This window comes from Hemiscyllium ocellatum, chromosome 10, assembly GCF_020745735.1.
Source record: "Hemiscyllium ocellatum isolate sHemOce1 chromosome 10, sHemOce1.pat.X.cur, whole genome shotgun sequence".
In the NCBI taxonomy this organism is placed as follows: Eukaryota; Metazoa; Chordata; class Chondrichthyes; order Orectolobiformes; family Hemiscylliidae; genus Hemiscyllium; species Hemiscyllium ocellatum.
Genome location: NC_083410.1, coordinates 4,496,286 through 4,518,559, shown reverse-complemented (window position 1 = coordinate 4,518,559; position 22,274 = coordinate 4,496,286). Strand labels below are relative to the sequence as shown.

The following is a 22,274-nucleotide window of genomic DNA, read 5'->3' as shown; positions in this document are numbered from 1 at the left end:
CATGGACTTTAGTAAGGTGTTTGATTCGGTTCCCCATGGTAGGCTGATGGAGAAGGTAAAGTCTCATGGGGTCCAGGGTATACTAGCGAAGTGGATAGAGGACAGCTTGGACAACAGGAAACAGAAAGAAATAGTGGAAGGGAGTTTCTAAAAATGGAGATCTGTGACCAGTGTTGTTCCAGAGAGATCCATGCTGAGACCACTGTTGTTTGTGATATACATAAATGAATTTGAAGGTAGGTATAGGTGGCCTGATTAACACGTTTGCAGATGACACAAGGATTGATGGAATAGCAGATAGTGAAGGGGACTGTCAGAGAATACAGCAGACTATAGATAGATTGGAGAGTTTGGCAGAGAAATGGCAGATGTGTTCAATCAAGGCAAATGCAGAGGTGATGCATTTTGGAAGATCCAGATCAAGAGCGAACTATATCGTAAATTGAAATGTCCTGCGGACAGTTGATGTACAAAGAGATCTGTGTGTTCAGGTCTGAAGGTGACAACGCAAGTCAATAGAGTGGTCAAGAAAGCATGCTTTCCTTCATCGGACAGAATATTGCATACAAGAGTTGGCAGGTCATGTTACAGTTTGCCACGTTTAGAATACTGTGTACAGTTCTGGTCACCACATTACCAAAAGGAAGTGGATGCTTTGGAAAGGGTGTAGTGGAGGTTCACCAGGATATTGCCTTGTATGGAGGGTGCTAGCTGTGAAGAGAGGTTGAGTAGATTAGGATCATTTTCATTAGAAAGTCAGAGGTTGAGTGGGGACCTGATTGAGGTCTAAAAATCATGAAAGGTATAGACAGGATGGATAGTAAGAAGCTTTTTCCCAGAGTGGGGGACTCAATATCAAGGGGTCACGAGGTCAAAGTGAGGGAGATATATTTGGAAAGTTATTTACGCAGAGGGTGGTGGGGGCCTGTAGTGTGTTACCAGCGGACGTGGCCAAGGTGGGCATGATAGCATAATTTAAGATATATCTCGACAGATACATGAATAGGCAGGGAGCAAAGGGATACAGATCCTTAGAAAATAAGTGTTAGGTTTGGATAGAGAATCTGGATCAGCCCAGGCTTGTAAGGCTGAGAGGCCTCTTCTTGTGCTGCAATTTTCTATGTTTTTTTGTTTCTTTTTCCAAATCTCTCTTCCGACCCTTCAACTCGTCACACCTCTCTTGATCTGTCCTACCTGTCCATTTTCCTTCCCACCCATCTGCTCCACCCTTTCCAATGATCTCTCACAATCACACCCCCACCCTCTAACATGGTAGCTCAGTGGTTAGCACTGCTGCCTCACAGCTTGAGGGACCTGAGTTTGATTCCAACCTTGGCTAACTGTCCGTGTGGAGCTTGCACATTCTCCCCGTGTCTGCGTGGGTTTCCTCTGGGTGCTCCCACAGTCCAAAGATGTGCAGGTCAGGTGAATTGGCCACGCTAAATTGCCCATAGTGTTAGGTACCTTAGTCAAAGGGAAATGGGTCTGGGTGGGTTACTCTTTGGAGGGTCGGTATGGACTTGTTGGGCCGAAGGGCCTGTTTCCACACTGTATGGAATCTAATCTACCCCAGTCCTACCTCCACCCCCCTATTTATCTCTCAGCACCCCCCTTCCAGCTCCACATTTCTGATAATGGTGCTTATGCCCAATAGTCATCTCTCCTGCTCCTCTGATGCTGCTGGACCTGCTGCGCTTTTCCAGCACCTCACCTTTTGACTCTGACTCTCCAGCATCTGCAGTCCACACTTCCTCTCAATCTCAAGTGCTTATCTAAATAATGAGGGCTTCTGACTCTCCCAACCTTACAGACAGTGAGATCCGGATTGAAGCAACACTTAGATATTCACTTGTATTGTCAGTGGGCCAAAAGCTGGAAAATGGGATTAGTTTCATCAAATATTTGTTGTGTGGATTTGACACAAAGAACTCAGTGGCCTCTTTCCATAGGGGTGAGTGTCTGTGATAAGTTTACCACTGGTAACAAGGATGCAGGGAGGTGTAATGGAAAAACAAGATTAGAGAGTATGAATCAACGTGATGGCGATTAAAGTAGTTCTGTGTATGGATCCCTGTCCTCTGACACTGTTTCACCCAAAAGATGAACAATGTGCATGTAGTATTCATGCCTGAGCCTGACATAAATCACTGTAGTGCAGTGGTAGTGTCCCTACCTCTGAACCAGGAGATCTCAGTTTAAATCCCACTTGCTCCAGAAGTTTGTCATAAAATCTCTGAATAGGTGGATTAGGGACATGTCAACAAATAGAATCCTAATGGGCAGCACAGTGGCCCAATGGTTAGCAGTGCAGCCTCACAGCACCAGGTTTGATTCCAACCTTGGGTGACTGCCTGTGTGGAGTTTGCGCATCTCCCCGTGTCTGCAAGTGTTTCCTTTGGGTGCTCCAGTTTCCTTCTATAGTCCAAAGGTGCACAGGTTAAGTTGTTTGGCCATGCTATATTTCCCATGGCATCCAGGGATGTGCACGCTAGGTGGATTAGTCATGGCAAACGCAAGGGTTACAAGGATGGCATAGGGGGCTAGCTGCTTTTCATAGAGTTGGTGCAGACGCAATGGGATGAATGGTGTTTTTCAGCATAGGGTTTCTATGATTACAATGCAGAAAGAGACTATTCAGCCCATTGAGTTTACATCGATTACGTGAAGAGCATCACACCCAATCCCTTTATGGTGTTTTTAACACGGCTAACTCACCTAACCTGCACACCTGGACTCTGCGGGCAATTTTTAGCACGGCCAGTTCACCTAACACACGATCTTTGGACTGTTCTGTGTTCTGTTGAAAACAACTTCAAGCTGTTCTAACATCTCCTCTTCGCATTTGCAGTTGGAGTTTGGAAATTTACTTTTCACAAACTCTATTTCCCATAACTCTTTTGAAATAATCGGTTTTTAGTTGGTAATTAACAGCAAAATGGGAGACTTTGGCAAGAGGACATTGTGAAACAGAAGCAGACCTCCTGGCTATTGCAGTGATAAGCCACTTTCTATAAATGTTTTGGGGAACAAAACCCTCTTTATTTTTTGTAACTCAATTGGTCAGCAGTTATATCTGAGAGGGTTTGGGTATGGGAGTGCAACACAGGAGATTCTCTACTGAACTCCCACTCTGGGGGGAATCAAGAGGAGGTTGATACCCTGAGGATATTTCCGCTTGCCCGGGAGACAGAAACATGTGACCACAGTTTCACAAGAACAATTCATCCTTTAAAGGCAAATGTGTGAAGAGCTTATTTTTCTTGGGTGGTGGTGGTGGGGGAGGTGTGGGTTGGAGTGTGGCATTCTCTTCACCAGAGCAAGAGGAGGCTGTGTGATTATTGAAGATTGCATTCAGTAGAATTTTGGTATTCAAGGGACTGCAGGGTTAGGAACATAGAAACTATGAAATGAGGAGCAGGAATGGGCCATTCAGCCTTTTGAGCATTCTCCAGCTGATCATCCAATTCAATAGCCTGTTTCTGCTTTCTCCCATATCCTTTGATCCCTTTAGCCCAAGTGCTATATCCAGCTCCTTCCTGAAATCATGCAATGTTTTGGCCTTGACCACTTTCTGTGGTAGTGAATTCTGCAGGCTCATCACTCTCTGGGTTAAAAACAATTTCCGCCTCATCTCAATCATAAATGGTTGACCCAAATCTTTAGTCAATGACCTCTCATTCTGGACTCTCCCACCATCAGGAACAACCTTCCTGCATCTACCTCCTCCCATCCTGTTAGAATTTTATAGGTGTCCATTAGATCATCCCTCATTTATCTGGACAAATGTGATGCTGATTGATTCAACTTACCCTCATCCATCTATCCTACCATCCCAGTAATCAGACTGGTAAACCTTTGCTGCACTCCCTCTGCAGCAAGAACATCCTTCCTCAGATTAGGGAGCAAAACTGCTCACAGTATCGCAGGTGTGGTCTCATCAACGCTCTGTACAATTGCAGCCACACATCCCTGCTGTATGGAGATGAAGGCCAATGAATAGCCATTTGCTTTCTTTATCACCTGCTACATCTTCATGCTTACCGTCTAATGTATGAGCGCACCTAGGTCTTGTTGCACATTCTCCCCTCATTTCATGGCTGTTCAGGTCATCATCTGTCTTCCCACATTTATCCACATTATACTGCATCTGACATGTTTTTGCCTATTGACTGAATTTGTCCGATTCACACTGAAGCATCTCGATGACACAAAGGTCACCTTCCCACCCAGCTTTCTGTCATCTGCAAACTTACAGATATTCCATCTACATCCCTCATGTAAACCATCTAAAGATTATCAGGGCCAGGGAGGAATATGCAACTGAGACCACACCCCAATCAGCCATGATCTAATTGAAAGATGGAATCATAATCATGGAGCATGAAAACAAACTCTTTGGTCCAACCAGTCAATGCCGACCATGTTCCATAACTAAGGTAGTCCCACCTGCCTGTGTTTGACCCATACCCCTCCAAACCTTCCCTATTCACAAACCTATCCAAATGTCTTTAAACATTGTAACTGTATGTGCATCCATGACTTCTTCTGGCAGTTCATTCCACACACAAATCACTCTCTGTAAAAACAGTTGCCCATCATGTCCTTTCTGAAACTTTCTCCTCTCATCTCCAAAGTAGTTTTGAACTCAATCACCCTGGGGAAAAGATCCTTGCTATTCACCTTATCTGTGACACTCATAATTTTATAAACCTCAAAAAGGTGAAAAGAGTTCCAGCCGAAAAGTCAAACTCTCCATTGCCAGCAACATCCTGGTCAATATTTTCTGAACCCTCGTCCATTTAATAATATTCTTCCCGTAACTAGATGACCAGAACTGGTCACAGCACTTGAGAAGAGGCCTCATCAATGTCTTGTACAAACTCAACATGATGTCCCAACTCCCATACTCAGTAGTCTGAGCAATGAAGGCAAGCATGCTAAAAAGCGTCTTACCCAACCTTTTGATTCAACCTTTAAAGAATTACGAACCTGAACCCTAGATCTTTCTGTTCTCCAACACTGCCCTGTAAAACCTCACATTTATCCAAGAGCGGATATAAAGGGTGAAATGACCCAATGCTGCTTCAAAGTGCTCGGTCCTACCTTCCTAACTCTGACAGGAATTAACAGCCAGTGAATGCACACGTTTGGAACAATCTGAGACTCATTACCAGCAAAGCCAGTCGGGGGTGAGCCTCTCCCCCTATTTAAAGATCAGGAACAAGCACACCTGAGTACTTGGAATTAACCAAACGTGTTTTTGGGCCAAGAACTGAGAAGTCAGATTAGGCAGTTAGTTTGGTTAGTGCAGAGATAATGGTCAGGCAGGCTGTGGTCAAGCTGTGCTCTGGGTAATAACTTTTAATTTTTTCAAAGACTTGGACATGCCTAGCTGGGCCAGCCTTTATTGCCTGTCCCTAGATGTCCCTTGAGAAGGTGGGGGTGCGCTGCCTTCTTGAACCACTGCAGTCCATGTGCTGTAGATAGACCCACAACTCTTAGGGAGAGAATTCCAAGATTTTGACCGAGTGACGCTGAAGGAACAGCAATTCCTGTGACTACATATGACTTTCGAAACTGCTATTTTAGGCCCTTTAGTTTATTTCTCTCATTCCTTCTCTCTTAATAATCCCCTTGACCCTTCTCTCCTCTTTTCTGATGGATTAAACATTGATAAATGTCACATTCCTGTTGGCTTTCACCCAAATGACAGACATGAGACCCTCGATGAAGAGTCTGGAAGAATTAGAGTCTTTTCACTTTGGAGTCACAGCACGACAGAGAATGGGGTAACACTGGGAAGACATTTAGCGAGCTCTTTGTTTGAAACACTGCAGGGAATTAATGCTGGTCTTTCTGATAAGTTTTTACCTGGTCCGGATAAGGAGTTTGGAGTCTTGCTCCCCTAACTCTGAATGCTGAGGGCAGCTACAGATCTGCATCAGACCTGACCGGGATGAGGCACTTCAGTATCTACCCTCCCTCATTCAAAGTCATGACTGAAGACTTCCTTTTCCCCCTTTTGCAGGAACCAACTGCTCATTGTTTTGTGTTGAAACCACAAGTCTGCTGTGTTTTACCCACTTCTTCTTTTTTCAATTTTTAAATTCAATGTCTTCAGTTGAGGATTTCTCAACTTATGTAAAATTCAGAAAGTTTTGCTTTCTTATCAAAGTTCCTTTTTTGCTCCTATTTCAGTGTTGCTGGTCTTTTAAAGTTCTTTCTTCCACTTCAAACTTCCATTTACTTGATAAAATATGTTCCTATGTTCTCACCAACTGACAGGTTGTGAGTCACTCCAAAAGCTTGTAATTTCAAATAAACCTGTTGGACTATAAGTCGTGTGACTTCTGACAATAGGACAATGGTTGATCAGAAGATAAAATGGCCAATAATATAAAGGAGGATAGTAAAAGCTTTTTCAAGTGTGTGCAAGGCAAAAAAATGGTTAGGACTAAAATTGGGCCATTGAAGACAGAAACAGGGGAATATATTACAGGGAACAAAGAAATGGAAGAAGAATTAAATGGGTACTTCAGATCTGTGTTCACTGGGGAAGACACAAGCAATCTCCCTGAAGTAACAGTGACTGAAGGACCTGAACTTAAGGGAATCTGTATTTGCCAGGATTTGGTTTCGGAGAGACTGTTAGGTCTGAAGGTTGATAAGTCCCCAGGGCCTGATGGTCTACGTCCCAGGGTACTGAAGGAGGTGGCTCGGGAAATCGTGGATGCGTTGGTGATTATTTTCCAGAATTCGATAGATTCGGGATCGGTACCTGAGGATTGGAGAGTGGCTAATGTTATACCACTTTTTAAGAAAGATGGGAGAGAGAAAGCAGGAAATTATAGACCAGTTAGTCTGACCTCAGTGGTGGGAAAGATGCTGGAGTCTATTATAAAGGATGAGATTACTGCACATCTGGATAGTAGTAACAGGATAGGACAGAGTCAGCATGGATTTATGAAGGGGAAATCGTGCTTGACTAATCTTCTGGAGTTTTTTGAGGATGTAACTCTGAAGATGGATGAGGGAGATCCAGTAGATGTAGTGTACCTGGACTTTCAGAAAGCTTTTGATAAAGTTCCACATAGGAGGTTAGTGAGTAAACTTAGGGTGCATGGTATTGGGGGCAAAGTTCTAGATTGGATTGAAAATTGGTTGGCTGATAGGAAACAAAGGGTAGTGATAAACGGCTCCATTTCGGAATGGCAGGCAGTGACCAGTGGGGTACCACAGGGATCAGTGCTGGGACTGCAGCTTTTTACAACATATGTTAATGATATAGAAGATGGTATCAGCAATAACATTAGCAAATTTGCTGATGATACAAAGCTGGGGTGGCAGGGTGAAACATGATGAGGATGTTAGGAGATTACAGCATGACCTGAACAAGTTAGGTGAGTGGGCAGATGCATGGCAGATGCAGTTTAATGTGGATAAATGTATGGTTATCCACTTTGGTGGCAAGAACAGGAAAGCAGATTACTACCTCAATGGAATTAATTTAGGTAAAGGGGCAGTACAGAGAGGTCTGGGTGTTCTTGTACACCAGTCAATGAAGGCAAGCATGCAGGTACAGCAGGTAGTGAAGAAGGCTAATAGCATACTGGCCTTCATAACAAGAGGGATTGAGTATAGAAGCAAAGACGTGCTTCTGCAGCTGTACAGGGCCCTGGTGAGACCACACCTGGAGTATTGTGTGCAGTTCTGGTCGCCAAATTTGAGGAAAGACATTCTGGCTATTGAGGGAGTGCAGCGTAGGTTCACGAGGTTAATTCCTGGAATGGAGGGATTACCTTACACTGAAAGACTGAAGCGACTGGGCTTGTATACCCTTGAGTTTAGAAGACTGAGAGGGGATATGATTGAGACATATAAGATTATGAAAGGATTGGACACTCTGGCAGCAGGAAACATGTTGCCGCTGATGGGTGAGTGCCGAACCAGAGGACACAGCTTAAAAATATGGGGTAGACCATTTAGGACAGAGATGAGGAGAAACTTCTTCACCCAGAGAATGGTGGCTGTGTGGAATGCTCTGCCCCAGAGGGCAGTGGAGGCCCAGTCTCTGGGTTCATTTAAGAAAGAATTGGATAGAGCTCTCAAGGATAGTGGAATCAAGGGTTATGGAGATAAGGCAGGAAGTGAATACTGATTAGGAATGATCAACCATGATCATATTGAATGGCGGTGCAGGCTCGAAGGGCTGAATGGCCTACTCCTGCATCTATTGTCTATTGTCTTTTGATCTTCACTTGTGGGAAGTGGGACTCTCTGGCTAGGCCAGCACTTATTACCCTCCCTAATGGATCTGAGGGCAAATAAGAGTCAATTGCATTGCTGTGGGTCTGGAGTCACATTTGGCCAGACCAGGTAAGGATGGCTGATTTCCTTCCCTAAAGGACATTAGTGAACCAGATAGATTTTTCCGACAATAGTTTCATGGTTATCATGGCTATTTTTTCAGAGTTAAGAAGAAGCTTCTTATCATGTGTTAGGTCTTGTGTTAGGTCAATCGGCCAAATTTAAACTGTGAAAACCATCATGAGTCAGAGAGGTTGTTGCTAATCTAGGACTGCTTTTTTTTTATTCATGTCGTGGATGTGGGTGTCACTAGCTAGGCCATCTCCCATCCATAATTGCCCACAGGGCAGTTGAAAATCAACCAAATTGCTGTGGGTCTAGGCCAGGCTAGGCTAGGTAAGGATGGCAGATTTCTTTCCTTAAAGGACATTCGTGAACCACGTGGATATTTCCAACAATCAGCAACAGCTTCATTTTACAACAACAGAGGGAGAAGTGACAGCGAGGACCAGAGAGCTGCCAGGAATATGTTTGGGCAGTGGCTATACCCGAGACACTACACGTATAGTGTCTCCCACCCATCCTCCTCCTCTAACCAAAAGAAAGGACTCTGGTGTGCTGATAAGGTCAGGCTTTTCTATTTGCATTTCTTTTGTGTTGAGTAATTGGTTACAAATATACGTTCCTTTTTTATTTATCTATTATCTGCAATTGAAAAATTCAGAGAAGTACTAGAAATTATTTAACTCATACATTTATATAAAGTAATACAGTAATTTACTTAGTGGAGATGTCTGGGTAGGTGATGTGCTGTAGGTGTATGATGTGGGAGTTCGCTGATCCCATTATGAATGGCAGTGACTATCTGCAACAAATGTTGGAGGAACTCCAGCTCAGAGCTGATGATCTGGAATCTGAGCTTCAAATACTGCGGCACATCCCAGAGGGGAGAGTTACCTGGACACTTTGTTTCAGGAGGCAGTCACACCTGGTAGATTAAGTAATTCACATTCAGTTAGTGATCAGGGACAACAGTGAGTAATTGCAAGTGAGGGAGGTAGGGAGATCCTGAGTTCAGGAATAGAGGAGCCTCGGCTTTAGACCTTATCCATCAGGTATGAGATACATGCTTCCTGTGGGGATGAGGAACAGGGCTGCGGGGAGGATGAGCTAGCTGATTACGGCACCATGGTATAAAAGACCATTCAAGAATGGGAAGCAAAAAGACGAGTGGTAGTTATAGGGGATTCTATAATTAGGGGGACAGATAGTATTCTTTGCAAGCTGGATCGGGAGTCCCACATGGTGTGTTGCCTGCCCGGTGCCAGGGTGCAGGACATGAAAAGAAATTGCAGCAGGAGGGGGAGGATCCAGTTGTTGCACATTGGGACAAACAGCATCAGCAAGGCTAGGATGGAGGACCTGTTTGGCGATTATCAAGCACTAGAACGAAATTAAGAAACAGGGTCCTCGAGGGTCATAATCTCTGGATTACTGCCTGAGCCATTGCAAATTGGCTTAGGGATAAGAAAATTAAGGCAGTAAACATGTGGCTAAGGGACTGGTGTGGGAAAGAGAGGTTCCATTTCATGGGGCATTGGCATCAGTTTTGGAACCGGGGGTGTGGGGGGGTGGATCTGTAACATTGGGATGGTCTCCATCTGAACCGATCTGGAACCAGTGTCCTAGTGAAAAGGATAAGTAGGGTGGTCAGTAGGACTGTAAACTAGTGAGCTGGGGGAAGGGAGAGGGAAAGACGACCCTGGTCCTGCTGGTTCGACCAAACTACATGCAGATTAAAATCCCCCATGCTGGTAGCTATGATGGTAAATAAAAAGGTAAGCAGCAGGTTAGCATTTGTGCAGGAGGATTAAAGTCCAAGGCAGACTATGATAGAAGTAAAAAGGAAGGATAACTCAGGAAATATTATATGAGATGTTGCAAATTGTGAGGGTAAGCAAGCTAGCATAAAAAGCACTTTACTTGAATGCTCATAGCATTTGTAACAAGGTCGATGACTTAATGACACAAATCATTGCGAATGAGTGTGATTTGGTAACTATTACGGAAAACGGTTACAGATGGTCTCAACTAGGAATTAAATATTCAGAGGTACCAGAGTATTTGGAAGGACAGACAGGAAGGTAAGGGTGATGGTGTAGCTCTCTTATTTAAGGATGATACCAGGGCGTTGCTGAGCGATGATATAGGTTCTATGGAGAATGAGTTTGAATCCATTGGGTGGAAATTAGAAATTCGAGGAAGAAAGAGTCACTGATAGGTGTAATCTATAGGCTACAATATAATAACATCACATTGGGATGGGTAATAAACAAAGAATAGCTAATGCCTGTAAAAACGGTACCACTACCAGCATGGGGGATTTTAATCTGCATGTGGTTTGGTCGAACCAGCAGGGCCAGGGTAGCCCTGAGGAGAGTATCCGTGATATTTTTCTTGAACAGTAGGTAATGGAACTGACGAGGGAGCAAGCTGTCTTAGATCTGGTCCTGTGTAATAAGACAGGAATAATTAATTACCTCATAGTTAGGGATCCTCTTGGAACAGCAATCACAATATGGTTGAGTTTCGAATTTCACATGGAGAGTGTGAAGATAAAGTCCAATACTAGGGTCCTGTGCTTAACCAAGGGAAACTACAGTAGAATGAGGGAGGACTTGGCTAAAATCGACTTGAAGCAAAGATTTTACGGTAGGACAGTTGACGAGCAGTGGAGGACTTGCAAAGCAGTTTTTCAAAGTACTCAGCAAAAGTATATACCAGTGAAAAGGAAGGACTGTAAAAAAGGGTTTCTAAGGAAACTAGAGATGGTGTCAAATTTAAAGAGAATGTATTCAAAACGGCCATGGATCAGGGGGAAATGAGAAGATTGTTAAAGATTTAAAGGTCAACAGTAAGCCACAAAAAAAGCTGTAAAGAAAAGTAAGATAGATTATGAGAATAAGCTAGCTCAGAATATAAAGACAGTTGGTGAAAGTTTATACAAATATATAAAATGAAAAAGACTGGCTAAAGTAAATGTTGGCCCTTTAAAGGATGAAGGGGAATTTAGTTATGGGATATGATGAAATGGCCGAGGCATTGAATAGGTATTTTGTATCGGTCTTCGCAGTGAACAACGCTAACAACACATGAGTAATTGACAAAGGGATGAAGGTAAAAGTGAGGACTGCAGATGCTGGAAGTCAGAGTCTAGATTAGAGTGGTGCTGGAAAAGCACAGCCGGTCAGGCAGCATCCAAGGAGCAGGAATATCACCCAGGTCCCTCTGCATTGTATGACCTGAAATATCACCTTTATACCTTCATCAGGATTCCTGGTGAAGGGTTTTTGCCCAAAACGTCAATTTCCCTGCTCCTCGGAGGCTGACTGACTGGTTGTGATTTTCCAACACCACTCTAATCTAGAAAGAGATGAAGGTAGATGAGGATGTGGAAACAATCATTATTACTGTTATGACACAGGGTAAACCATCCTGCTTAATTTAAAACCAGCAACACAGAAAAGTTTCATCCTGTGCAGTAATCTGTAAAACTTTGAGTGGCCAAGAACTACTTAAAGTAAAAATTAGCAACTTTATTTATTTAAGTATTACAGAGAATAATTAACTAATGACTATTTACGATTCCTTCAGCTAACCTATCCTTGACATTCCCTTCTATGATACTAGTTCAATAAAACTCCCAATTAAGTTTTACAGAAAAATTCAAATTTTAAAACCAGCCAGTGGCGGAATCTTCTCTTTGTCTTCATCGGTAGATGGCTCTCCAGGTCAGTGTTAAGGTTTTTCTCTGTGCAAACTCCTTCTCGATACAGGTACCTCTCAGAGAGTTCACACTAGCAGTCTACACTCTATTGGTCTGGTGGCAGTTCTTCTCCCAACTGTTCAATTTTCTCCGATCTTATACCCTAAAGCATTGGATTATGCCATTGGCTTTTAAGATTATCAATATACTCAATTCAAACTTGATTGGAATTTGGTATTTTCAGGGTATAATTTAAACTGATTGGCCTAATTTGAATCTGCTTTTGTTGTTTCCAGGCAACCAGCTACCCCAATAGCTGGAGTACATGTTACATTGTTTGTTATTGAGAACCAATTGGTGCTGTCATTGCTAGCTTTTACTCTCTTAAAAGTATAGTACACCCACGTCTTCATAACATTATGGAAGAGGTAGTGTTCAGCAAGTTAACGAGCTAAGGATTGATAAGTCTCCTGGCCCTGATGAAATGCATCACAGGGTACTAAAAGAGATGGCGGGGGGAAATAGCAAGGGCACTGACAGTAATTTTCCAATATTCGCTGGATTCTTGGGCAGTCCCAGCAGATTGAAACAGCAAATGTGGTACCACTGTTTGAAAAGGGATGTCGATAAAAGATAAGGAATTATAGAGTGGTTAACTTAATCTCTGTAGTGGGGAAGATGCTTGAGTCTGTTATCAAGAAAGAAATAGCGAGGTATTGTCCTGTTGGGCAAATGCAGCATGGATTCATGAAGGGCAGGTCATGTTTGACTAATCTTCTGGAATTCTATGAAGACTTTGGGCGGACAATGGGGACACATTGTTGTGGTGTTCCTAGATTTCCAAAAAGCCTTCAAAAAGGTGCCACACAAGAGGCTGCTGCATAAGATAAGGATGCATGTCATTAGGGGTAGAGTATCAGCATGGATAGAGGATTAGTTGACTAACAGGAAGCAAAGAGTGGGGATAATTGAGTGCTCTTCAGGCTGGCAATCAGTGAATAGTGGTGTGCCTCAGGGATCGGTGTTAGGACCACAATTATTTACAATTTATATAAATGGTTTGGAGTTGGGGACCACATGAAGGGTGTCAAAGTTTGCACATGATACTAAGATGAGTGGCAGAGCAAAGTGTGCGGGGGACTGTGAAACTTTGCAGAGGAACATAGATACATTGAATGAGTGGGCAAAGGTCTGGCAGATGGCCTACAATGTTAATAAATGTGAAGTCATTTATTTTGGTAGGAGGTACTTGAATGGTAAAAAGCTGCAGCCTGCTGCTGTGCAGAGGGACCTGGGTGTCCTTGTGCATGAATCACAGAAGGTTGGTCTGCAGGTACAAGTGATTCGGAAGGCAAATGGAATTTTGTCCTTCATCATTAAAGGGATTGAGTTTAGAACATAGAACATAGAACATTACAGTGTAGTACAGACCCTTCGACCCCCAATCTTGTGCCGACCTGTGAAAGTCATCTGATGCCCTTCTAACCTACACTGTTTCCTTATTATCCATATGTATGGCCAATTAGGTAAAAACAATGACTGCAGATGATGGAAACCAGATTCTGGATTAGTGGAGCTGGAAGAGCACAGCAGTTCAGGCAGCATCCGAGGAGCAGTATGCTGCCTGAACTGCTGTGCTCTTCCAGCACCACTAATCCAGAATATGTATGACCAATGCCCATTGAAATTACCTTAACATCGGCAAGTCTACTACTGTTGCAGGCAGGCTGTTCTATGCCCCTACTACTCTCTGAATAAAGAAACTACCCATGATATCTGTCCTAAGTCTATCACTCCTTAATTTAAAGCTACATCCCCTTGTGTTAGCCTTCACCATCCGAGGAAAAAGGCTCTCACTGTCCACTCTATCTAACCTTCTGATTATCTTATATGTCTCGATTAAGTAACGTCTCAACTTTCTTCTATGCAATGAAACAGCCTCAGTTCCCTCAGCCTTTTCTCATAAGACCTTCCTTCTATACCAGGCAACATCCTCGTAAATCTCCTCTGAACCCTTTCCAAAGCTTCCATATCCTTCTTATAGTTCCTATCAGAACTGCAAACAATAGTCCAGTTGCAGCCTTACCAGTGTCTTAGACAGCTGAAGCATGACCTTGTGGCTCCGAAATTCAATCCCCCTACCAATAAATGCCAATACACCGTATGCCTTCTTAACAACCCTATCAACTTGGGTGGCAACTTTCAGGGATTTATGCACCTGGGCACCGAGATCTCTCTGTTCATCTGCACTGCCAAGAATTTTACCATTAGCTCAGTACTTTGCATTCCTGTTACTTATTCCAAAGTGAACTACCTCACACTTTTCTGCATTAAACCTCTTGCCACTTCTTAAACCAGCTCTGCATTTTATCTATGTCTCTCTCAATAACCCACAACATCCTTCGGCACTATCCACAACTCTGCCTACTTTAGTGTCATCTGCAAATTTACTAACCCGTCCTTCTATGCCATCCTCCAGATCATTTATAAAAATTATAAAAATGACAAACAGCAGTGGCCCCAAGACAAATCCTTATGGCACACCACTGGTCACTGAGTTCCAAGATGAATATTTCCCATCAACTACCACTTAGTCACCTTCAATCCTGAAACTCTGTAATTTGTGCAATAACCTACCATGTGGAAACTTATCAAAAACCTTACTGAAGTCCATATACATCACATCAATGGCCTTAAAAAGCAGAGTTTCAAAGCAGAGAAGTAGTGTTGTTGCTGTACGAGGTACTGGTGAGACCATGCCTAGAGTACTGTGTGCAGTTTTAGTCTCCTTACTTAAGAAAGGATGTACTGGCACTGGAGGGGGTGCAGGGGAGGTTCACTCGGTTGATTCTGAAGTTGAGGAGGTTAGCTTTTGGGGAGAGACTGAGAAGGCTGGGATTATATTCATTGGAAGTTAGAAGAATTAGGGGGAGAATCTTATAGAAACATATAACATTGTGAAGGGAATTGATAAAATAGAAGTAGAGAGGATGTTTCCACTGGTGGGTGAAACTAGGACAAGAGGGCATAGCCTCAAAATTAGGGGGAGCAGATTTAGGACTGAATTGAAAAGGAACTTCTTCACCCAGAGGGTTGTTAATCTATGAAATTCCTTGCCCAGTGAAATAGTTGACACTACTTTAGTAAATATTTTTAAAGCTAAAGTAGATTTTTTTTGAAAAATAAAGGAATTAAGGATTACGGTGAGAGGGTGGGTAAGTGGATCTGAGGCCATGAAAAGATCAGCCATGATTGTATTGAATGGTGGAGCAGGCTCAAGGGGCCAGATGGCCTACTCCTGCTCCTTGTTCTTCTGTTCTTATGTCCATGGCCATCATTAGACTCTTAATTATAGATATTTTTACTGAATTAAAATTTAGTAAGAGGTGATAATTCACCAAAGTTGAAGCAAGGTAAGAGAGAAAGGTGTCTACAGAGGAAGTGAAAAACAGACCATAGCAGGAAGGGATGGACGAAGCAAATCTAAATGTATATGGGCAAATAAGTCTATAAGCTGCAAAATTACAATACAATCTTATCTCAATGCACTTTGCATTCAAAGCAAAAAAGAAAGACCAGAAGCTGGTAAACAACGATGTGGTCGCTCTGTTAGCCAGTGCTGGTATTATTAGAATGCAGAAGCCTGAACAAAGTTCTACATCTCACATAGGTTTGTGTCGAGTTAAGAAATGATGAAATAAGAATTCACTTATAAAAGTGACATATCGGCCCCCTAACAGTGACCATATGGTCAAGTGAATTACAGGTATAAGGGTAGAAATAAGGGAAGCTTGTTGGAAAGCTGTGATAGTAAACTTGGTGATTTGAACAAGTATCTTGCATCGGTCTTCACCCCAGTTAACATAAACAATGTTGAGAAAAAAGCTGTAAACCTGGAAATGGAAGGAAGGGAGGAAATCAAGAATATTATATTTACTGGGGAAGTGGCACTGAGTAAATCATTGGAGCTGTAAGCTGTCAAGTCTCAGGTCTTGATGGACTTCATTGTAGGATCCTACAGAAGTAGCTGGTGACATAGTTGACACTTTGTTTTTGAATTTCCAAAATGTCCTGGATTCAAGGAAATTCCTGTCAGATGGTGAAAGTACTGATGAAAACAAATACTTTTGACATTCTTTAAATGATCTTTTGAGGGGTGTGGGTGTTACTGGCCAGGCTAGCACTTTTTACCATTCCTTAATTGTCCTTGCTCTGAGGGCCATTTCAGAGAGCAGTTTACGATCAGGCTCATTGCTGTGGGTCTGGAGTCATGTGTAGGCCAGACTAGATGAGGTTGGCAGATTTCTGTCCCGAAAGGGACATTAGTGAACCAGATAGATTTTTACAACAATCAACAATGGGTATATGAGCACCATTATGCCAGCTTTTAATTGGATATTTCTATTGAATACAAATTCAATCAGCCACCATGTGGGAATTTGGACCCATACCCCGGAACATTTACCCGAGGTTCATAGTATTCCAGTGACATTTTTACTAGGTCACCACCTTTCCCATATCCATTACAACAATTTAAAAGAAACACGTAGGGAAGAATTACGTGTATTGTATGCCAGGAGAGAGCTGATAGCTTGGTAAGTAGACAGTGGATGGATAGATTTGACTGGCCAGTCTTTTGGATATTCGGCCTCCATGTGTGTCAGAACACTGGTACTGAAACTCATATACCACATTGTTCATTTGTGTGGTAGACAGAATGCCTTTCTGGCTCAATGTCAATGTCCTGTTATTTGTGAACACCACTCGTGTTGCTCCTGTACAGCAGCACTGAGAAACAGCTAGCTTCACCTGTCACTTCAGCTGTTTGCAACAAAGTAAAGAGCCTGTCCTTTGCCAACCAGCCTCTGCTTGAAAAACACACATCAAACATTTGATGTAATCGACCATTGAACAACATTTATTAAATAAACGTGAATGTGCCAAGGCTTACTCTGCCAATCAATCTAGGATTGTCAGTCGGTCTTGTTATGAAAACGACATACATCAGTGTGCAGTGCCCTTTACTTCACATGCAGAAAGAATCGGAACATACATTATGCCCTTTGCAACTTGAAAAAAAATTGACATTCATTTTCTGGTTAATTTCTCAGGCTGTTGCAGTAACCAAACAGAATCACTCTGCCTGATTTAAATTGAAACAAAGTTTGGTTATTAATTCTGAAAATGTGTTGCTGGTTAAAGCACAGCAGGTTAGGCAGCATCCAAGGAACAGGAAATTCGACGTTTCGGGCCAGAGCCCTTCATCAGGAGTCATCATCTAACTGGCACATTATTGATGGCAACATGTAAATCAGAGTCCAATTATCAATCAATCAGTATTCTCCTTTCTCACGGAATGGGAAAAAAAAATCCCCTTTATTTTGGTAATTCTTGTGAATTGTCCTGGTGAGCTCAACACAAAAAGTTTCACCAGATTGCATCCTATTTCAGTAATTCTCAAGCTACTGAAGAGCTGTGAAGATATAAGACATGCTATGGATAAAGGGAACCAGTAGAGGTACTGTACTCAGATTTCCAGTAAGCACTTGGTCAGGTGCAACTTGAGGTTATTGTGGAAAATAGAAAGTTCCTGAGGAAGGAGGTGATGTGATTAGCTGAATAGAAGCTTGGCTAGCTAACAGGGAACAGAAAACAGGTGTACATGGGGAATTGGTTTTGGTTTGTCAAGGAGTAATGTATGGAGGATCTCAGGAATCAGTATTGGAGCCTCAACCTTTTAAAATGCATATAAATCAAGGGACAGAACTTATTGTGGATGAAATTACTGGTGACACAAAAAGATTAAACAAAGTAAGTTGGGAAAAGGACCGAAGGAGGTTAAGTTGGTTAAATGAGTTGACAAAGATCTGTCAAATAGTGTGTAAAATTTGAAAATGTCCTTTTTGGCAGGAAGAATAACAAAAGTATGTTAACCAAAGGTGAGCTGTTGGGTGCCTTCATACAGAATTGCATAAGTTTAGTTTTCAGATATAGCAAGTAATTAGGAAGGCTAATAAAAAGTTATCATTTATCCTGAGAGGAGTTGAATATTGATGTAGGGAGGTGATGCTTCAGTTACATAGGGATCTGATGCAGTAACATCTAGAGTACTGTGGTATTTCCTTATTTAAAGAAATGTGTTGGAAGTAATTCAGAGAGTTTTATTGGACTAACACCTGGAATAGACAGATTGACTTATGAAGAATGGTTAGACTTCAGGAAACTGGACTTTAAAAGAGTAAGAAGTGACTTAATTGAAATGTAAAATCCTGAGGAGACTTGACTGGAAGACGTAGAGAGAATGGTTCCTCTTATAAAAGATTTATGAATGAGTGGTCAATGTTTAAATATCAGGGTTTGCTGATTTAAAACAAGAGTGAGGTATGTTTAACCAGGGTAATACAGCATGGTGAGCAGGTTTGAGGGGCTGAGTGGCCTATTCCTGCTCCTAATGAGATTGTTTGTAAATTTATGTGTAGTTTCACCAGATTCCATTTTCAAACTGTGATTAAAGTGTCTCAGATCGAAAGCACCATCTACAAACAACTGAAACTTAATAATAGCCATGAAATGAAAAGACTGATGCTCAGGACTGACAGGTTTATTTGGAAGCACTAGCTTTCGGAGCACTGCTCCTTCGTCAGGTAGTTGTGGAACAGGATCATAGGACACAGAATTTATAGCAAAAGATTACAGTGTCATACAATTGAAACAATTTATTGAACAAACCTAGATTGCTGTTAAGTCTTTCATCTTTTGGAATGGGTTGCAAGTTTTGGTTCATTAGTATGTAAATCCCAGAAATTTTTTGAAGTCACATTCTCAAGATAACTTAAGGTTTATAAATAAAGGTTACATTTCAGCTCAGACAATGCATCAAACCTTATGTTAGCTCCTTATGATCCTGCTCCACTAGCTACCTGATGAAAGAGCAGTGCTTCAAAAGCTAGTACTTCCTAATAAACCTGTTGTACTGCAATCTGGTGCTGTGCAATTTTTAACTTTGTGCATCCAGTTTAACACCAGCACCTCCACATCACGTTCAGGTCTGGGCAATGTGGTTTGAATTTGTGAGTGTATCAATGTGTGTGTGAGAGAGTGTGAATGTGTGCGTCTATGTATGTGTCTGGGTGCATCAAAGAAAGAGAGAGAATGTTTGAGGGAGAGTGTGTGTGTGTGTGAGTGTGTGTGTATGTGTCTCCTTGCATTTGTGTATGTGTGTGTCTTGTGTGTATGTCCATGTTTGTGTGTGACAGTTGTGTGCATGTGTGAGACATTGTGTGTGTGTGCGAGTGAAGGTGAGAGAGACAGTGAGTGTGAATGTGTAAGGATTTGGTGGAGCTGAACAAGACCAGCATCCAGTCAGATTAATGTGGCATTAAATTTAGCATGCAGACTTGAAAAGTGCTGAAAGGTTTGGTTGTGAAAATACAGCAAATCCATTCCATCGGTTAGGACAGAATATGCTGTGGAGAAAATTAAAGAAATTCCAGAACAACTTTTCAGGCATAACTGAGATTAAAGAGCATAGTGTTCATCTGTTCAGCTGTCCTGTAATTGATTTTGAGTCTGATTATTACTGGTGTTTAGTGTGCTTGAAGCTTGAGTGTAGATTTAGAGAAAATTACTACAAGTTTTAGAGGTTGCTGGAGAGTGGAGCTGTAAACATGAAGGAGACATTATAAAGCACAGTTGCACACACAGAACCTGTCATTTCTACATAGTCCTGAAGCAGCTACAATCAGCAACAGGCAGGGTCAGCATCGTAAAAGCTAACTCCAGAACACACTCTTTTCCAGATGAATAATGGACTCCTGGATTTCGGGATATGGTAACCTTGTCATTCTGCAAGGATGGGATTAAATAGATGAGATTAAGAAGCCTCCTGTCTCAGCACATGCACCAGTCATTTGAGCGAGGAGAAAATGAGGACTGCAGATGCTGGAGATCAGAGCTTAAAAATGTGTAGCTGGGAAAGCGCAGCAGGTCAGGCAGCATCAAAGGAGCAGGAGAATCGACCTTTTGGGCATAATATTTTTAAACAAATTTCACATTTCTAGAATCCTCAGTATTTTGTTCAGGGTAATTCTGAAGAAGGATCACTTAACTAAAAATATTCACTCTTCTCTCTCCACATTCTTCCAGACCTGCTGAGTTCTCTTTTTGTTTGCTTTAGATCTCCAGCAGCTGCTGTACTTTGTTTTAATTTTATGTTAAAATAGGTCGCCGACAAGGCTCGTGATAACAATGTAGAATCTGTATCTGTAAACTTACAGATGCTTTGATTTGGTGTTTTACTTTATGTTCTGATCTCGGTCAATGTCTATTCACAGGTCAGGATACACAGACAGTTCTTAACCAATCCCCTGGAGCAGTGACGGTGACTGAGGGTGGGACAGTGACATTTCGCTGTGATTTGCGAAGCAGCAATGTCGATTACACCGTGGACAGATACATTGTACACTGGCACCATTCCCGAGACGGGCCGGTCAAACTGAGTCATTATGTGGGCGGCCGTGTTTACCGATCAAGAGGATTCTCTGAGCGGTTTCAGCTTTCCAGAAATGTGTCCAGTAACAGCTTCATTCTGACCATCACAGAGCTGCAGCTCAGAGACACCAATACCTACATCTGTCAGATTTGGGGGAACGTCTTTGGGAAAGGGACCCGGCTGAATGTGACCAGTAAGTATTTTCTGATATTATACTGATATTGTTTCAGATATTATCATCAAATTACCATCTCACGTCGAAATAAATGTGGCTACGTCGTCACTTATGCAGTAATAACAGAGTGGAAATTATCACCTTGAAACAGAGTAAAATCTGATCATACATATTGAACTGAACAAATGAGTGTGTGAACATGATCCAACAACATAGAACATAGTACAGTATGGAACAGTACAGGCCCTTTGGCCCACAGTGTTGTGCTGAGCATTTATCTTAATCTAAGCTCAACCTAACCTACACACCCCTCAATTTACTGCCATCCATGTGCTTGTCCAGCAGTTGCTTAAATGTCCCTAATGTCGCTAACTCTACTACCATAGCTGGCAGTGCATTCCACACACCCACCACTCTCTGCATAAACAACCTACCCCTGACATCTTCCTTATACCTTCCTCCAATCATCTTAAAATTAGGACCCCTTGTGGCAGCCATTTCTGCCCTGGGGACAAGTCTCTGGCTATCCCCTCTATCCATGCTTCTTGTACACCTCTACCTTGTACACCTCTATCAAGTCACCTCTCTTCCTTCTTTCCAGTGTGAAAAGCCCTAGCTAACTCAATCTCTCTTCATAAGCATCCTGGTAAATCTCCTCTGCATCCTCTCTAAAGTATCTACATTCTTCCTACAATGAGGTGACCAGACTGGACACAATATTGCAAATGTCGTCTAACCAGGGCTCTATAAAGCTACAGCTAAAGCTTGCAGGTCTTAAACTCAATTCCCTGTTAATGATGTGCCTTCTTAACAACCCTGTAGACCTGAGTGGCAACTTTGAGGGATCTATGGACATAGACTTCAACATCCCACTATTTGTCTATGCAGCCAAGAATCCTATCTTTAACCCTGTATTCAGCATTCAAATTCAACCTTCCAAAATTAATCACTTTGAATTTATCCCGGTTGAACTTCATCTGCTACCTTTCAGCCCAGCTCAGCATCCTGACAATGTCTTGTTGTAGCCTGCAACAGCCCTCAACACTATCTACAACGCCACCGACCTTTGTGTCATCAGCAAACTTACTAACTCATTTTTCCACTTCTTCATCCAAGTTGTTTATAAAAAACTACAAAGAGCAGAGGCACCAGAACAGATCGCTGTGGGACACCAGTGGTCACCAATCTCCAGTCGGAATAGTTTCCATCCACTATCACTCACTGTATTCTTTTGGCCAGTCAATTCTGTATCCAGACAGCCAAATTTCCCTGTATGTCATACCTTCTAACTTTCTGAAAGAGCCTACCATGGGGAACCTGATCAAATGCCTTACTGAAATCCATATGTACCACATCCACTACTCGACCTTCATCAATTTGTCTTGTCACATCCTCAAATAACTCAATACGGCTTGTGAGGCATGACCTGCCCCACACAAAGTCATGCTGACTATCTTTAATCAAACTATGTTTTTTCAAATAGTCATAAATCCTAACTCTGAGAACCTTTTCTAGGACCTTGCTTACCACAGACG

The 22,274-nt window shown here is 42.3% G+C and overlaps 1 protein-coding gene across 4 annotated transcripts in view; it reads left to right on the top strand.

Moving 5' to 3' along the window:
- Positions 1-22,274, top strand: part of LOC132819312 (tyrosine-protein phosphatase non-receptor type substrate 1-like) — a 68,538-nt gene that overhangs the window by 4,369 nt on the left and 41,895 nt on the right. For 3 of the 4 annotated variants that reach the window (XM_060830763.1, XM_060830759.1, XM_060830762.1), the window contains exons 1-2: positions 8,658-8,933; positions 20,412-20,757. In XM_060830763.1, coding sequence (XP_060686746.1) covers positions 8,835-8,933; positions 20,412-20,757 — 445 coding nt within the window. In that variant the 5' untranslated portion in view covers positions 8,658-8,834. Of the gene's footprint in view, positions 1-8,657; positions 8,934-20,406; positions 20,758-22,274 lie in introns of those variants that run through there. The other variant, XM_060830761.1, reaches the window with a different exon arrangement.